This window comes from Sylvia atricapilla, chromosome 2 (assembly GCF_009819655.1).
Source record: "Sylvia atricapilla isolate bSylAtr1 chromosome 2, bSylAtr1.pri, whole genome shotgun sequence".
In the NCBI taxonomy this organism is placed as follows: Eukaryota; Metazoa; Chordata; class Aves; order Passeriformes; family Sylviidae; genus Sylvia; species Sylvia atricapilla.
In genome coordinates, this window is record NC_089141.1 from 85890252 (window position 1) to 85908411 (window position 18160).

At 36.8% G+C, this 18160-nt stretch overlaps 1 protein-coding gene across 1 annotated transcript; it reads left to right on the plus strand.

The window, feature by feature from the left end:
• Nucleotides 1-515: 515 nt before the first annotated feature.
• IL18R1 (interleukin 18 receptor 1) lies at nucleotides 516-16547 on the plus strand. Its single transcript, XM_066339900.1, has 10 exons — nucleotides 516-627; nucleotides 1642-1882; nucleotides 7389-7566; nucleotides 8472-8619; nucleotides 9122-9184; nucleotides 11329-11485; nucleotides 11666-11799; nucleotides 12617-12778; nucleotides 14375-14533; nucleotides 16137-16547. Exons 1-10 carry the CDS (start codon nucleotides 579-581, stop codon nucleotides 16535-16537), a joined length of 1692 nt encoding a protein of 563 aa, XP_066195997.1. The 5' UTR covers nucleotides 516-578; the 3' UTR covers nucleotides 16538-16547.
• The last annotated feature ends 1613 nt before the right edge of the window (nucleotides 16548-18160 follow it).

The following is an 18160-nucleotide window of genomic DNA, read 5'->3' on the forward strand; positions in this document are numbered from 1 at the left end:
ATGAGTGACCAAACTCACACAAACCAAATTGTGAAAGAATTTACATGTCTCATTGTTTTCCAACAGGCTCAGGGTTAGCCATCAACATATCCAATCTACAGCATTGTACTGTTCTCACTGAAGGCAAAGGAAGTTTCCACTAGCTGTTTCTACCAGGTCCAGTCTTGCAAAATTTATTCCCTTTGTGGAGAAAAATAATCACTGTCCTGTGGTGTGGTAAGTATCTACCTGCTTGGGATTTGAGTGCTCTTGTAATACAGCAAAATGCATCTAGTAAATAAGAAAATGTAAGAAGGAAATCCTGCAGTGTTTTCTGAATTTGAAATGAAATTACAAAGAAAAATCTAGATACATTACCTGATGTATGAAATAGCTTTTATGATAAAAATATGTAACTTCCCTTTTGAAAAGCCCTCTTCAGCAGCAGGCAAGAGTTACACTTCTCACATGTTCAAAGGAATCTGTTTCACCGCACTTGTGGTGAGCTGTGGATCTGTTTTTTACCTTAGGCTTTCAGAACAAGTAGGAACAATTCAGTTTCATTTCTTTGGAGAAGAAGTGAGAAATACCTCAAGAAAATGACTCTGATGATTTTTTTTGTAATGTTGATCATGGAATCTGCCACTGGTAAGTAAAAGTCTTCAATTCAATAATAAACCTTCAAAACATGTGCCAGCTTTTTCACCATTGCTTGAAGTAGGACAAGTTTTGTGTCGTTCGTAGCCAAGAACAAAAACTTAGAGGTTTGGCAATTACAGCCCAGCTCCAGACTTGGGAAATTTGGTCCCAAACACCAAAATTATGAAATGAAAAAGCAAGGATGTTACCTGGAGAAACCTGATGAAGTTGTATTTGACCATGACTGTACGAAGAGCCATAGCAAGCAAGAGAAGGAGTCTGCTTCTTTTTTTGCCATTCAGAAGTGTGGACAAAATAGTTGCTAAATAACAATAATCTCCGAGAACCTCAGGTGAAAGAAAGACTGAAGGCTGACTGTATTTTTTGCTCTTAATCCTAGATCATGGATAATTTTCTGTAGTTTTTAATTACTTCTGTATGCAAAAGTAAATTTGGGAAATTTGTTTGGAAGGGCAGACTTGAAGACTAAATTTTACACACATAATCTCATTCCAAGGGAACTTTCCAAAGATATCTGAAGTTATTCAGAAACATATCTACATAATGATGCTGTTTTAATTAAGAAGATAAGGAAATGCCAATGTTAATTTATAGGATCTGTGCTTTTATCTCAGACATGTTAGTCAAGTCAGACCATACGTGGAGAATTTCTCCTTTGCTCTTCCATTTGTGGCAGCTGCTTTATTGTAGAGTGAGGCCAGATTTGATTCTGACACTCTGGAACTCATGTGAAAGAATCATAGGAATAGGGAAATGTCCTTTTATTTTCAGTCTCCTTTTCCTTCTGGTGTTGCTTCAGGAAGACAGAATAAAGGCTTGAAAAACTGAGTTTTTTAGTAAATATTGCAGGAATAAATAAATAAATGCCAGACCATTTGGCTGAAAGTAGTCTTTTTATAAAATGCCAACAGCGCAGTAAATCTCTTTAAGGTCAGGCTAATACAACTTTCTGAAATAAGTACTTGGCTTGCTAATATATCTTTTTTCCCCCTTTCTCTGAAGAGAGGCTGTGCCCCCTTCGTTCATCCATTGATGTTCTCGAAGGGGAATATTTTTTCCTTTGTTATCTTGGGTCAAGGCAAGGACGTTTTCAGGAAGAAGCATACACAATAAACTGGTACAAAGAAAGTGCTGGAAAGCAGCAACTGATAAAGGAAACACACAGAATTGTTTTACAAAGGAATTTTCTGGAGTTTTGGCCAGCTGAACTCAGTGACTCTGGGAATTACACTGTGATTCACAGGTGGGTATACAATAAAATGGGTAAATGTCTTGCCTGGGCACTTGTCTGTGATGAAGACCATTTTTTTGTCTTGTTTTCTACAGCTAGTGGCATCCATATAAAAGGGGCTGAGGGAACTACATTAACTGCAGTGTCATTTCCCACTTCATTTCACAATAACTATCAAGGTGGACCTGTAATATTTACAGATATCTATAAGGAGTTTTGGCCTTTTAATTGTTCTGTAAACCTTTTGATAGGGCAAGTAGCTTTTTTTCTGGCTTGTGATTAATTCTCTAAGCAAGATGAGTGTCAGGCAACCTTTGTGTCCACTGCCAAGAAAAAGGAAAAATTTGCTTGTCTTCTTTCCCAGACTTGTTCTTGCTTGCTGTGTTGAGTGGGTCTCATTCCATGAGGCTTGCCAAATCATCTAACTGTATAGTAAAGGTTAAACATAGCAGAGCTGAACTCTGTTTTCTGTGCAAACCTTGGCCTGCATGGAGCCATTCAAAGAACAAATGAAAGAATTGGATTTGATTTCTTACCGCTGTAGAACATCATTGGTTAAAAGGAGAAATAAGGATGGGCCTCCATTATTTGGTTTCAATCTTCATCAGAACACCATGAAAGACTAAATAACCAAAGCAAAGATTTGCTGCACAGAATTGTTATGACTAGCTGGCACTAAACCCATAATTTGGTATTTACAGTTGAAACAATGATTAATTTGAAGCAGATTACTTTGCATGTAATGCTTTGTGCTGTTCTCCAAGTAACACTTTTAAGATTCTGTTCAGATTTGTAAAGAATGTGGGACCGTGGATACTGAAAACATCTTTCTAAAAAATTATTTTTCCATGTATCGATACTGTTATATCCTTACTGATATTATTTTTAACAGTACTGATTAGTGGTATATGAAATACAAAATATTTTTATTGTAGGGTAAATATTGAGAAAAAAATATTCCTCCATGTTAATTTCAAGAGGATTTTCTTTAGGGATGATAGATATGGTGGTTTGTCTATTTTGTTGTGTTGATCAGTTTTCTGTATGGTCATTTCACAAAAAAGCTGTAAAATATAAAACTCACTCTAAAGCTACCTAATCAGTGGCACAAAATGCAGACTGGCTAATTTTGGCACAGGGAAAGGTAAGTGGACATGATACCTGAATTGCCAGGCTGCTGAAGGAGACTGACATCAGGGGTCTAAAATACAGGACAAAAGAGAAAAGAGCTTTGATAACCAATCCCAGCCTTAATTCATGATCATTGTGATTTTCTGATTACTTTAAGGACTTGAGGTAATGACAGTAAGTCCACGGGAAGTCATATGAATTCTGTAAAATTACTATGAAAAAGTGTAAACCTCAAAACTGAAGGAAACAGAAGGAAAAACCCTTACTTACAGAAGGAGAAGATGACAGGAAAAGAACTGAAGTAAAACTGTTAGAATGAAGTTTGTTGAAATTAGTGATTGTTGGAAAACACAATAATGTCACAATCCTCTCTGAAATTCCTTGATTTACTCAGTGGCTTAAGAGAGAAACTCAGAAAGAAAGTTTTGATTACATCAAAGCATTCATTTCGAATTGAGAGTTTTGATTTTCTCCTTTTTTGTCTTGTCTTCTAGAGCTATCTTACCTGCTACATTTTAAAAATCAGTTTTGAAAGACAACATTTTTGAGGAAAAGAATTCTTACTTTGAAACATCTTTCTTTCCTTTTTTCTTTAAATTTTAATATTTTTTAGTTTTTTTAATTTCTTTCTGTTAGGCTCTTAGGAATACCCATTTTTCTGTTAGGATCAGAATGATGCCAGAATCTTGCAGTCCTGTGGGAACTCCTCACAGGTCTCACTGCTGGAACAAGAGGCATAAGGAGATTTTTTTAAATGGGATTTTAATGGGATCTTGGCTTAGTTTATATGATGGCTGTCACTATTGGCTGGCATATTAAACGAGTTACATTTCAGCAAATACAGAAGATTATTGCAAAACCTGTTTTCTGCAGAGACAGGGTTTTTAGAAGTCTCTATAGAGAAAAATTGTGGGCTCTTGTGGGCTACTGAACTTATTTATGATTTAAGAAGAATGACCAAGTGAAATTAATTTAATTTCAGATTATTTATAGTAGGTTAAGAGTTTTACTTTTGGAAGAAGATATGCTAAGTATATTTTTATTTAACTTTTTAATTTTTAATTATTTAATTTAGGGATAGGTATTTGTAAGTTATATAGGAAATAATTCTCTGAATACTTATAACTGTTTAGGCAGTTTTAGGGAACAATGTGACAATTATATATACTGTAGATTTTCAAGAAAAGACAACATGTTGCCAGATTTTGCAAACTAATTAAATGTAGGATTTTTTTCTCTGATGTGTTACAGCTGACAATATTCAAGAAGTAAGAGGCAAAAATGATGTAACAATGTTTTATGGTGTTTTAACCACTTGTTTTTTTTTGCTTAAAAAAGAATCAGAAATTCTAAAGTTAGAATCAGAAATTCTAAAAAAATGTTCTGCTGAGACATACATAGCTGAAGTGTGTGTTGTGTCGATGTCTTCACATGTGCTAGTACAGTAGACAGGATATAAATTCAGGAATCAATGGACATCACCTATAGGCCTGAAAGTGTCCATCTTCAACAACATTCTTGAAAATAAACATTTCATGTGTAATAAAATTTGTGTGGTAAGCAGCAAAAACTGGGTCACAGGTCTTTGGAAAGATTTTTAATTTATCACCTTCATCCTGTGGTTGTCAAAGAGAAAAACAGAATACAAAAAAGCAGGTTATCAGGTTGCTCTGTTTTGGTGACCTTGAAACTGAGATAACTTAAAGGTTCCTGAAAAAAAAAAACAAAAACTACAGATAACCATGATAAACACATGATCAATTTTTAAATCTTAGTATTGCTCATTTTTTCACTATGTTTAGAACAATTGAAAGCCGTGGGAACATACATATAGAGTTAATACTGCAATTTGGAAAGTCGAGTGACAGTTTCTGTAGAAAATTGCAATATCAAGATAACACTGGCATGTTGAAATAAAATAGCTATGGGATTACTTTGAATTGGCTATGTCTCCAGTAAACTTGGTTTATATTGTCTAAGGGCTTTCACTTCCCTATATCACCTTCTGAGTCAAGCTCGATTTTGTTGTTCCTTCTTGGTGGGCTTGTTGGGGGGAAGATTGAAAAGCTGTTAAACCAGAAATGGTTTTGTTCCTGACAAAATATCACTGAAGGCTCTCTACAAGTGAAAACCAGGATAAAAATATATAACAATTCAGACACTAGCAGTTTAAAAAATACAACTAAATGGTTTCTTTTGTGTGTGTGTGTTGAAAACCATGCTATATGGCAGAAACTAGAAATTATGTATGAAAAAATTGATCTATGTTTGCACAGGTATGGTTTTAATACCTTCCAGGGACATTCTCCTTGCCAGATATTGGCTCATTAGGTAGAATATCTTGATCCACTTTGAGTGGTTTCCCCAGATAGGATCACAGAAGAAAGCCTCTGTGGAATAACAGTGCTGGGAAGAACATGTATCTATATGGACCCTTTTCTTTCATCTGCTGAATCTAGAGAGTAAAATATTTTGCATTTCATGACTAGATCTGTAATTAATTCTCTGACAGTATTCAGATTAGTAGAGTGATGCCTATAGAATGCACAGACTTAGTGGAATTAAGTTTAGGTGTGGGCATAAACATTAATTCCAATTATCTTAGGTACCTGTCAGGGAGAGAGAGAGGCCTTTCTGGGTCACAGGTTATCTTGTCTTAAACAAAACATGTAAAATAGCTCATATAAACTGTAACAGGGTGGCTTCTGACTGTGGTCCCACTGCTGGCTGTGATTAGTAGCTCTGATTTAAATGTGTAAACAAGGTGTTGCAGAATAGGTGAGAAGAGCTCCACCCACCATGAATATCCACGTGAGCTCGTCTCTGATGGAAAAGTTTTGGTAAGGCTTTTCCTGTTTGTGATAGCATAGTTAGCTGATTTACCAAAACTGAACCACTCTCTTTTGGTTTAAAGAGTCAATTACAATTAGGAGTAATGAACATCTCAAGTGAGTAAGGAAAACCTGTGTAGCTTGAGAAAGGGCTACAATGCAAAGAGGGTGAGCAGAATACATAAATACATATGTTTGGGGAGCTTAAAAAGCAAAAAAGAAAGAACCCAAGACTTGGTCTAAATTCATCATAAAAATGATGTCCTAATAGTTCTTCTGAACCTTGTGCACTCAAAAGGCATGTCAAGAGTGGTGTTTAAGCTGAAGCACTTGTCAGGGATGCTTCTCCATATGATCTGCTTTGTCCTCTTGGCCTTTCTCATTGAAACGATTTTTGACTAGTTGCAGTTCTGAAAGAAATTTATTTTTCTTTTTTCGGGGCCAGAAAGATTCAAACACATTTATGAAGATATGACTGACATTGGAGGGAAGTGTTCTGTGATTGCTGATTTTCCTTTGTCGGGCCCTACTTGTTCAGAAAACAAATGAGAGCTTTATGCACTAATTGCAAAATCTCACCCATTAACTGACAGAATCTCACCCACTAACTGACAGCAACATATGGCTTTCTCCTAAGCTCTAACTTTGCCAAATAAAAGTCCTCCAGGTTCCTTTCCCTTGGTAGTCATGTATTTAGATATATCAAAGAGTGAAATAACACCTATAATCTGATTCTTTCAAGGAATATATGGATAAAACCTAGTAGATATCTAAATGAAAATAATCAGCTCCTTGATGTTCAAAAGAAGTACTTTTGGAGCATATTTGTAGACGCTGCATGGGATGTGATGGCTCTGCTGCAGAAGTGATAATTTCTGACTCTTTCAGTCAGCCTGGGGTGCTCAGCTGCTGTAGATCTCTGATCAGACTTAAAGACAAAGAGATGCATCCTTTCCAAAGTGCCTTGTTTTGCAGACATGCTTGAATCCATAAATGATTATGTAATTCATGAGACTTGTAGAGTTTAGAAATATTTCCGAAGTACCATTTAATTCCAATATATTCCAAAATACCTGCAGAGTATCAAACAATTAATAATTGATTAATTTGCTTTGTGACCAATACCAGACTTGCCTTTTTTATTTCTAATTTTACAATTATATTTTTCTGTCATGGCTTTAACCTTAGCAACACATAAGAAATTAAACCTGCAAAATTTTTAGTTCATTCAATGTCCAAAATTCTTTGATACTCTCTTGTAATTATGGATGAGCCATAGATTTTTGCATCCTTGTCAATGTAGCATTGTTCTGTTCCATAGATACAATTGTATTGTCAAATGTTTTGTGATAGTGCATTTAGTTTAGGTAACCTGTTTGGTTAAAGGAAATTACACTTGTTTGGAAGTGGTAAAGTGATAATGGGGAATAAAAATAATTGGGTCACTGTAGATGTACTTTTTACCTAACAGATGTATTTGAGAATTTCTTTATCACCAAGCTGTATTATTTTAAAAAGCTCCTAAAACTGATTTTGCTATATTCTTTTTTTCTTAGCAATGGAAAACAAAATTTCACAATTCAAAAGTGGACCTTGAATGTACTTGAAAGAAATAAAAGCAGCTGTTTCAATGAAAATCATTTAACTACAGAAAATAAAAGTGCTGGAACTGGTCTTTCACTGAAATGCAGTGATTTGTCTGTCTATGAAAATAACAGCATAATATGGTACAAGGTAATTACTGAAAGTGTCAGTCAAATCATTGGCTGTAGAAACAAAATGTCTGATTGCAAGAAATATTAATTGCAAACAAATTTTTAGAAGCATCTACAAACATCGTAAAGCTTTAATTTCTCATGAGATTAGGGGGAAAAGACTGTAGATACCCAAAACAAAGCTTTTGTCTGCTCTCAGATTTGTTTAAAAATATACCTGTTTCAGAAGTTATTAAACTGGGAGTTTGGAATGATAAAAGATCTGATGTGCATCTCTGCTGATTTAGGCAGCAGCTGGTTTAGCCAGCTGCTACTTTGCTGATACAGATATTGTACTGATGCTAAATGAGATACCAAGATTTTTATTTCACAGTTGGCATGTACTTGTAAAGTATTGCACACTTTTCAATTTTGCTGTTTCTGAATAGTTTGTAAGTGTGTAACAGATCCAGTTCTGTTCATTTTTGGCAAATCATCTCTTTGAGGTGTGCTCCTTTTTCCTCTCAGGTCTTCTGGTTGGAGTAACAGATCCTGTTCACTCCAAGATCAATCAGTTTCAGGAGGGAATTTTGGCTGGTTTAGTACAGGCATCTGGAGTAGCCTGGCAAGAGTGAACTGCAGCCCTGTTCACTTGTCTTTTGGGGCCTGGGAGGGTGAGATCATTGATAGATAGGGCCATAGGTTATATTTTCCTCAGTAGCAGTGTTCTCAACTTCTAATGGGTTAAATGTTCAAATGTTGCATTTAAGTGACCATGAGTGAAAATTTGGCCTGTACCTCTTTTGGGTCAGGCAGATGTTAGTGAGATTGTGAAAAGGTGATGGTGACACTTTGCTAAAAAAAAAAAAAAACAAAACTGAATTTCATTAATGTTTTGAATGCATGTTTTCTACAGAATAGTATTTTCTGGTTTTATTGATGCAGGACTGTAAGAATTATGAACATGAAAGGGAACTAAACTTTAGAGCCTTAACAGTACAGAACTCCGGAATATATACCTGTAAAGTTTTAATCAGTCATGAAGGAATGATATACCACAGCACAAATACAATTAAACTTCTAGTAGAAGAAGGTAAGAAAGCTTTCTAAAACTTTGAAGCATACTTTTTGGTTCACTGTACTGTGGAGATTTGTAATTGAAGTTCTTATTTGATAAATATATTACCAGTAGTTCTGGTAATCTGAACTACTTCAGAATGATTTGAAAAGAGAAAAAGCAGAAGATAAAATATTACCAGTTTTGGAAAATGTATTTAGTGTGTTTTTCCTGAAGTCTTAGTAAGTCTTTTTTTTCAAAATACCTGCTCTAAGTAAGTCATACAAACTTACTGAGAATTTTCCACAAGAGCCTTTCCAGCCATTGCAGATTGCACTCTGTAGATATACATATGTGAAAAAAAAATCAACAAGACATACTGTGGTTTAAGCTAATCAGTAATGGAAGAATCCAGATATTGTTCTGTGAATTAAATAGAATGTTTGTGATTAATTTTATATTTTATGAATTTTATATAGAGAGCAATTATGTAACTTTTACTGTGGAAGAATGGGGGTAAGCAATACTTCTATTTTAGATGCACCGGAGACTGTCACTTTGGAGATAGTCGGACATCATGAAGAAATTGAAACAGAAATAGGTATGAAATTAATACAAAAATCTAACTACATGTTTTTGTTCTGATTTCTTTATGGTTGATGGCCTGGACAAGTGTAATCCAACTAAGAATTCTTTGTGCATCATCCTGTATGCATTCTAACCTCCCGTCTGGTAATGGTTTGGCTAGTGTATACACTATTGATACACAAATACACAAAATGTACCCTTTCACTGAGGCAGAAGCTGAGGTTGCTGCTACAACCTGCAAGAGAAAGTGGTGGTGATAAAACATCTCTCCATGGCTTTCCTTTGCAGATAGCAAACCCCATGAAGCAATGTGTAAAAGAGGTATGGTTTACTCAGTGAACAATAGTAATTAATAATCCTGCAGATACCTGATGTAGTTCAGAATGTTATTCTTCAGGGAAATGATGAGTGTGAGGTGTGACAGTCCTGGTAATGTGTGCCTGAACATCTATTGTCAAGAGACCTTACCAGTGCTTCTAGCTGGAAGTAGGTTTGTTAAAATGATCTGCAGACTTCATATGATCTTGGACAGGATCCAGGGTTTTGTGATTGGGATTGTAATTAATTTTTAAAAACTGAAATTTACCTCTCTTTCTCTTTACCTTACCTCTCCCTGAGGGCTTCTCTCTTCTGGTTACCTAATCCTTCCTTTCCAAGTCTTACCTCCTCTGTGGCTCATACCTGTAACTCATTTACTCATCTAGGATCTCAGATGCTAATTTTCCTTCCTTCCTACCAATTCTGGTTGGTAAGTTCTTCTCACAATGGTAGTACCCCAACCCTAGGATGACTCATGCCTTCCAACCTCCCAGTACACCCTTCCTACACATTTCCTCCTCAGTACTGTGCTTGTCCCAACTCTTAGAAATTAGCAAGGTTTGGCGTCAATTACTTATGAACTACCTGTCTTCCATCCCTCATCTGCCTTGATAATATAATTTGATAAGGACATTGAACTACCTGTTGAGTGATGGGACAGATGGCATGGTGCAAAGTGAAGGGAATTTAGGATGGGCCAGATCTATGATCTTAAAACCAATCATAGGACGGTGTTCTATGATATTTACCTCCAAATATCTGTTGGGTGTGATGAAAATGCTAGAGTTGCAAGGTCAATGATACTAGGTTAGGTCTGTGCAACTGTAATTTGGATTTCTAAGGTCTGAATCTATGACAGCCAGTTTTTCAGATGGATCTTGCTTTGAAGGTCCTAGAAGTATCTGATAAATCATGAGAAGTCACCTTTGGGTGCTCTTAGAGAATTGCTGGGTAGGCCTTGCTTACTGGAAAGCATTTGTGCATGATTGTCTGAATAAGGACTAACATACAATTTTCCTGGCTTAATAAAGAGCATTCTGGATATATTCCCTGGAAATTATGCTGAAATAGCCTAGAAACTGGTTGCAGCTAACTTCAGGTTAAGCTTCCCATGACAGAGTTCAAAAAATCTCACACTCCAGAGCTGCATTCTTCTGCCCTTATTTTTTCCAAGTGTACCATTGTCCTTTTAGTTTTACAGTTTCTTAAAACTATTGGAACTTTATGGGGTGGTTCCTGTCAGTTACAGTTAGTACTTTGAAATGGGACAAGTAAGTAAATGATTTGTTCATGTGTTCAGGAGTTTCCAGCTAAGATAAGAATTTGTTCTGTGCATGTTCAGCAGGGGCTTTGGTTTTGTTGAGTAATCATATATAGTTTCCCTATTATAATTAGTTGATTGTAATTCCCCTTACCAGATACTTACTTTTACCTGGTCCTGGAGCACTGGTGGTAGGTTTTCCTTTTCTGTTCTCAGCCTGCAGAATGCAGTTTATAGAATAATAGAATATCTCAAGTAGAAGGGATCCATAAAGATCATCAATTCCAATTCCCTTTAGTTCACTAAAGCCTGAAGTTCTCAGGTCTATTTAAACCCACCTGGCTGTGATGATTTATCTGAAAGAAAGCAATGGATGACTGTCACTTTGCAACAGTGCATGACTGCTGAAACCACCACCAGTGCAGGTATTACACCTATAAAACATTGATCAGGGGCTATGAAGTTCAGAAAGGAGCACAGCTTATAGGAGATGTTTCAGGGAAAGCTGACACTTTATTCCACTGTGTACCTGAACACCACTTCTCTCTAAATCTTCCCATGTTGTGTTTTGTTTGTAGGTAAAGAAGAGATACTCAACTGCACAGGTTTCTTGGGTTATTATATGCGAGAAGAGGCTAGCCTCTACTGGTTAATTAACCAAACGTTTCCAGAACAATGCACAGGTATTCCTGAGAATGAACCTTCAATATGTGAAGAAGAACTCAAAAACCTACAGTAGGTTTCCTAAAAAGGCTGCATTTAGTATGTGATAATGCCATACACTTTGTGGAACTGCAAATTTAGCAAAAACCACAGCCTGAGGGTTTTGTCTAGAACCTTTTCCTCAAAATCTGCCTCTCAGGTGGTTGTAGGTTTCTGTACAGATAGTGTTGCTAACACCATTCTTTGTTGCAGTTGGGGAAACAAGTTCTATATCACAAGGCTACTACGGATTAAAAAAGTAAAAGAAGAGGACATGCATTATAATTTCACCTGCATGTTGCAAGCTGATGAAAGCACGCAGACAAGAATAGTAAAACTGAAGAAAGGTATGGCATAATCTGGAAATAATTTATTAATCTGCCTTCTCAATCCTGAGGGCATTTCAAAACACTGCTCCAAATACATCTGTCTGCTTCTGAATGCTCTCACACATCTGCACTGGACCTAACAGCTCCTGGTGATTCCTCCTGCTCTCAACAGCGGCAAAAGGGGATGCAAAGCAAAAGGAATACAGACTTCAATGAGGATGTCTTGGGAATGCCTTCGTAAAAACATCACTAAGTTTAAGGTGTTCAAAATCTGTATTTGGAACTAAAACCCCTAAAGATAATAATAATAACAATACTATTATTAATAATAATAATAACAACAATAATAATGAAGAAAAGCCTGAAAGAGACTATAGCAAAAAAAAAGTTAAAAAATCTCAGCCAAAGAGATTAAAGGGAACATATAGACTTATGGATAGGAGAGACAGGGGGGCAAAAGGTAGATAAGAAGAAGAACTAATAAAAAACCTGAAGGAAACTCATCACAAAAGTGAGTGACCATCATTTTGGGGGGCTGTACAAGATCTGTAATGTCTATCTTGATCTCACATACCCTGCACACACACAAATGAACCATATGTGAATACAAGATTGTTTCTCCCGTTTTTACAGGGAGAAACACATGTTTTGTAGTTTCTCTTAATCTCAGGGCCAGTGGCATGCATGTGTGCTTGAAACGTTAGCAGAAAAGGATTCCCATCAACACTGTGATATTTTTGAGGTGATTTTTAGGTGCCATCAGTATTTGATACACTAATCTGGTCAGATAATACTCTTTGTTAAGGCTATAATTTGCTTTGTTTCTGTTTTACAGGGAAGACTCGAGACCTCCATGTGCACATATTTACCACTGGGATGGTCCTTGCTCTGCTATTTCCATTTGTTGCTGTAGCTGTGGTGTTTGTGTTTGTGATATTTAGGGTCGACTTTGTTCTATTTTACAGAAATATATGCAGAAGAGATGATACTGCTGGAGGTAGGACTTTGCTAATGCTGACATTGAAATAAGCATATAGATTAAAAATATTTTCTGGCAGGTTCTATGAAATAATCATCTTTGAGGAAGACAAAAAAATAAATTAAATCCAGGATTGGTGTGAGAAGAAATAAAGAATATAAAAAGAGAATGCATTGGTCAGGTGCTAACATGTTTGTTATGTATGTATGGCAATGACAGCAGATAAACACAGTGAAGAATCTGCCTTTGGAACAAGTAGTGGAAGGGATATGGTTGGATGCTGTTCAGATGAGCTCTGTTCTGCCATATTCTTCATCACAGAAGTTGATGGGGTGGAGAGGTTTGCAGCTGTCTGCCATGAAGGGGATGAACAGTCTGGTGTTGTCAGATGGTCAGACTGATGCAAACTTGTTTTCACCTCACTGATGCCCTTCAGTAAGATGAAGTTTAAAATGTTTCCTTGATGGTAGAGGTCATTGCATGTCTATGGGTTTGTCACTACACGCACTTAAAGAGAGCAGGGGTGCACATTACCAGTGTCTTACCAGGCAGCAGCTCTGTGGCCTTCACAGCAAGCAAACCTGACAATTACTCAATTTCGGGAATTATTTTTCTGAAAATTGTGGTGGCAAAACCTGCTGTATATATGGGTCTGATCTTCTTGGCCTTCCTCGGTCTCTAAATCGGTTTGAATATAACTTGAATGAACTGCAATGGTTGGAGATGTTTTATTAAGGGGTGGATGTCATTTATGCCTGCCAATGTTACTATCTACTTGTTGATATCAGCTACCACCATGTACACTGACTTACACTCACTCAGGGAGGATCTCTGAGAACCTGGACCACCCTGGAGGAGCTACCTGTTGGATACTTGGCAATGGATTGCCCCGTCCTATAGCTCTTGAACCTGTAGGGTTTCATAGAGTTTACTTTGTGCTCTCATGATATAAATGCAGTAAAGTATTCAGAAAGGAAAGCAAAGAAGTACAGTTTAAGAAGCAAAGCCACGTGTGCCAGTGTATCAATCCTGATAGTTCACTGTGTCAGTGTGGTGGACCTGGCCTCTGGACTGGTCTTTGGTTTTGTGTTTGTAAATTAGTGCCCAAACCATGACCAGACATGGTATACTCTCATAACAAAAATAATTAACTGGTTTGTTCTCTCTTTTGCCGGTACCCAGTCCACTTGATACTCTTAGACACAGTGTACAATAAATGTTGAAATCAGCAATATCACTTAAAAACATTTTTTCAGGTTACAGACACATTTTTTGCTTTCATATCTTGATCCTCACAGATGTGACATTAATTGGTTAAATTAATCTAATTTTATTTAAAAAAACACTTTAATGTAGAAAGAAAATACTTTCAAGTATTTTCCAAACATAATCAGAATCTTTTGTATCAACCTATATTTCTTCAGGACACATTTTGAATCTGATGAAGAGTGTTTGAAGACTGTTCAGACTCTTTAGAAGAAAGAATAGATGCTGTTAGTGCTAGTTTCTAGATGCTGTACTATTGAGACATTAAGTTTGAAAACCAGATTGGTGAATCAGATACTGGATTTCTAATAGTTGATAACAAGAGAACAATTGTTGGTTTATTTTCAGATGGAAAAGAATATGATGCATTTGTATCTTACCTGAAAGACTGTGTTTCTCCTATTGAAGAAGAGAGAGAATTTGCTTTGAAGATACTGCCCACGATATTAGAAGAATACTTTGGCTACAAGTTATGTATATTTGAGAGGGATGTATTCCCTGGAGGAGGTAAGTGTAGTGAATATTCTTGTCATTAAATAGGCTCATGCTTTTCACGCAAAAGTAAAAGTCTATAATTAGAAGGAATTTTGTCACATGTGCATTGAAATCATTTAATCTGAACTGTATGCATGCACACAATTTGTGCATGCACATTTTACATGTCTTATAGTTGCTTTTATGAATTCAAAAACACTTACACACACATGCAAATATACGTTACTAATTACTAGTATCACTAATTACAAAGAACCCAGATAAAAAGATCAAAGAGCAAGCATCGAGAAGTTTAAGGTGCAGATAGAGAAGACAACAGCTATTTCACTGTAATTATGCTTTTGCTGAGGGCCAATGAATGAACTCACATTTACTGCACAGAGCAGATGGTGACTGGTACTAGTTATTCTTAGGGAACTTGTATGCTTACTGTATCTTCAGTGTGGTGGTTGAAACCATTTTTTGAATGAAGTGGGTGCCATAACTAAATAGAAATAAGAAACAGAATTTTGTTTGGCCTATGGATGTATCTGGCATCTGCCTTTTGCTTGGATAAAAGGTACCATGAGTTTCCACTTAGTCCAAAGATCCAGCTGAGGAATAGAATTTCATTGTTCAATCCACAGAACAGTAAGGTCAGTCAGCACCCTTCATTAGGCAGGATCTTGTCTCTTTATATCCATTCCTGACAACTTTTTCTATCCTGAGAGGAGCCACAGCTCTTCCAAACCGTTTTTTCTTACCTATTCTCTTCCTTTAAGTATTAAAAAATTGTTTACTGAAGTGTGCAGTCTGATCCTTTCAATGGTTTCAGCTTATTTCCTTTTCTCTGGTCTGATCCATTGTGAACAATGTACAGGAGCCTTTGGTGTTGTAATACCCTTGTCAGCCTCCTTTTGCCCTCAGTTTTCTCCTCATTAGGTTAGTTCTGCAGTTTTCTTTGCCTTTCTCTACAAGTCATGTTTTCTAGATCTCTGGTTTGTGTGGACTTTGTCCCAGGGTGTTAAAACAAGCACTGGAAGCTGTGCATGAAAATTCAATTTGATATTTAAAGGGTATCACTATTCACTTTAATTCATCAGTTTTTGTCCCAAAAACCATCAATCTAAAACACAGTTGGAACTCCTTCTGTCATCACATGCTGGTCTTCTCAGTCCTGGATTACTGGAAGTAGATTTGAGTGTTTGGTGTCATAAAGGAAGTTGTAACCCCAGGGTTACAGAATACTTGGAGAGAGATTGCTGTTTGTGCCTTTCTGTGGAATCACTCCAGTGGTATCTATTAGGAAAGAGCAAAGAGGTGTCTGGTAGGGGGAAGGTTAATTTTTCTGTCACCTTCTGTCCGTCTGACTGCTGCCAGACAGCAGTCTAGGGTAGATGGAGATTCTAAGTAGGTTTATGTCTGCTCTAGAGAGCAAGCTTTGACCATGCCTGAGTTGAATTTCAGAGACTCTTAGTCTTTAATACATAAAAATGTCTTCATAAGGACAGGGTGCTTACATGCTGTCACTTTATAAGAGGGAGATTTTTGGTACATACTTAAATTTAAGAGGTAAGTTGATGCAGTGTCTATCCTTCTCATTTAATATAACACTAAATTTATCTTTAATTTGCAGCGGTTGTTGATGATATCCATTCACTGATTGATAAAAGCAGAAGATTAATCATTATACTGAGCCAGAACTACGTTTCTGACAGAGCCGTATACGAACTGGAGAGTGGACTGCATAAAGCTCTAGTTGAAAGAAAAACTAAGATCATATTAATTGAATTTATGCCTATAAGTGACTACAGTTTCTTGCCAGAATCATTGTCACTTTTACCATCAAAGAGGGTGGTGAAGTGGAAAAAAGATAAATCTCTTCCTGTGAATTCTAGATTTTGGAAGAACCTTCGGTACCTGATGCCAGCAAAGCCTATCAAGATAAAGACCAAAGGGCACTATAATAATCTTGACTTAGGCTCGGAAGTTGCTCAACCCTGGACTGAGGGCTGTGACTTTAATGCAATTGTATAACAGTTCTGGAGACAAAATATGTAGCAGGAAACTTTTTGTTTTGCTAACTAATAGACTACTACTAACTAAATATACTACTATTTTGGGAAATAGTGTTGATTAAGAGGCCAGCTCTGAGGTAGAGAAGAATGCAGAAGTTCCTGCAGTGGGCAGGATGCTTTTAACCCCAATTGCTAAATTTTGTCCCACAGAAGTTTTCCTCAGCAATCTGCACACGGATCAGAAGTTTCATTCTGCTTAGGCCTTACTACATGGCATGAAGCACAATGGAAAACATTTTTATTTCACAGTTTTCAGTGATGTAGAATTATACTAGCTTTACTTGCATATACTTTTTAAGCTCTTCAATAAATAAATCAGTACTTGCAATCTCTTGTTATTATTTAGATGGTCTTTGCCTTGTTTTCACTATTTTCTAAGGATTCTGGTTGTTAGCAGACCCAAACACTTCCTGTCTTAAAGAGTTTGGCATGTGGGCTTTGGGCAGTATCAAGTAGGAAAAAACCCAAACCAACAGAGGAAATGGAGGTGAGAAAGAGCAAGGCAGGTTTGGGTCGTTTAACAGTATTTACTACTTGTTGTACATGGTCTACAACTGGGAATCATTTGAAGGAATGGTAAAGACTGTTTACATCTTATTTCATTGAGAAGATTGTAAATGCTCATTTTGACAGGGAGAAGAGGGGATTGGAATAGGAATAATGGTATTTTGTTCATGGATGCTGATATCACACTGGAACCAGTTGCCCAGAGAGGCTGTGGAGTCTCTCTCACTCGAGATATTCAGGAACTGACTGGACACAATCGTGTCCATGGGCTCTGTGATGTCCCTGCTTCAGCAGGAGGTCAGACAAGATGTGGTTCTTTCTAACCTGACACATTCTGTGATTCCATTATACCCTGAGCTGCCTTCAGCTGTTGTATGTAGGGGATTTAGGTGAAAATGAAATCTTTGGTTTGTATATACACTCCTAATCCTTTGGAACTCTTGTTTTAATATTATATTTTAAAACAAAGTTAGTAGTGCTATTCAAAACTATGCTAATCCTCTCTTAATATTAGCTGCCTGATAGAAAATACCAATCTGACATAAATTCCTGGATAAAATGGAACCATATTTTCTCATCAGTGGGGAGAAGCCAAGGGAGAATCATTTTGGAAGATCATTTGTTAGATTGCTAGGAGATCATCAAGGCTCTGCCCACGCTTGTCATTGTCTTGCATGCCATTAATGCTGGTTTTGAGGAGGCATCTCTTTTACACTGACAATTCACACAGGTGGAGGAGCTCCATTGCCTTTTCAGTGCGCTTGAAAACACATTTGGAGTGCTGGGTGGCATGACAATGTCTCAAGATTCATGGGAATGAAACATTGTGTCTCAAATATCCTTTAATAATGCACAGTTTCTGGAGGATGTTTAGGTAAAAGAAAAGGCTGAGTATAGATTTCCAAAATGGAGACAATACAGTTGCCAGATTAAGAAGTAGATGGAAAGGAGCACAGGAATGAGGCAAACGTCTGTAGTGACCCTCAGATCAGCTCTACGCGGTCTCTTTCAGGCAACTAATGACCTATGTAAATGTGGTTCATAGGCAAAAGCCATTCTCTGGTGTAAGCTTTTA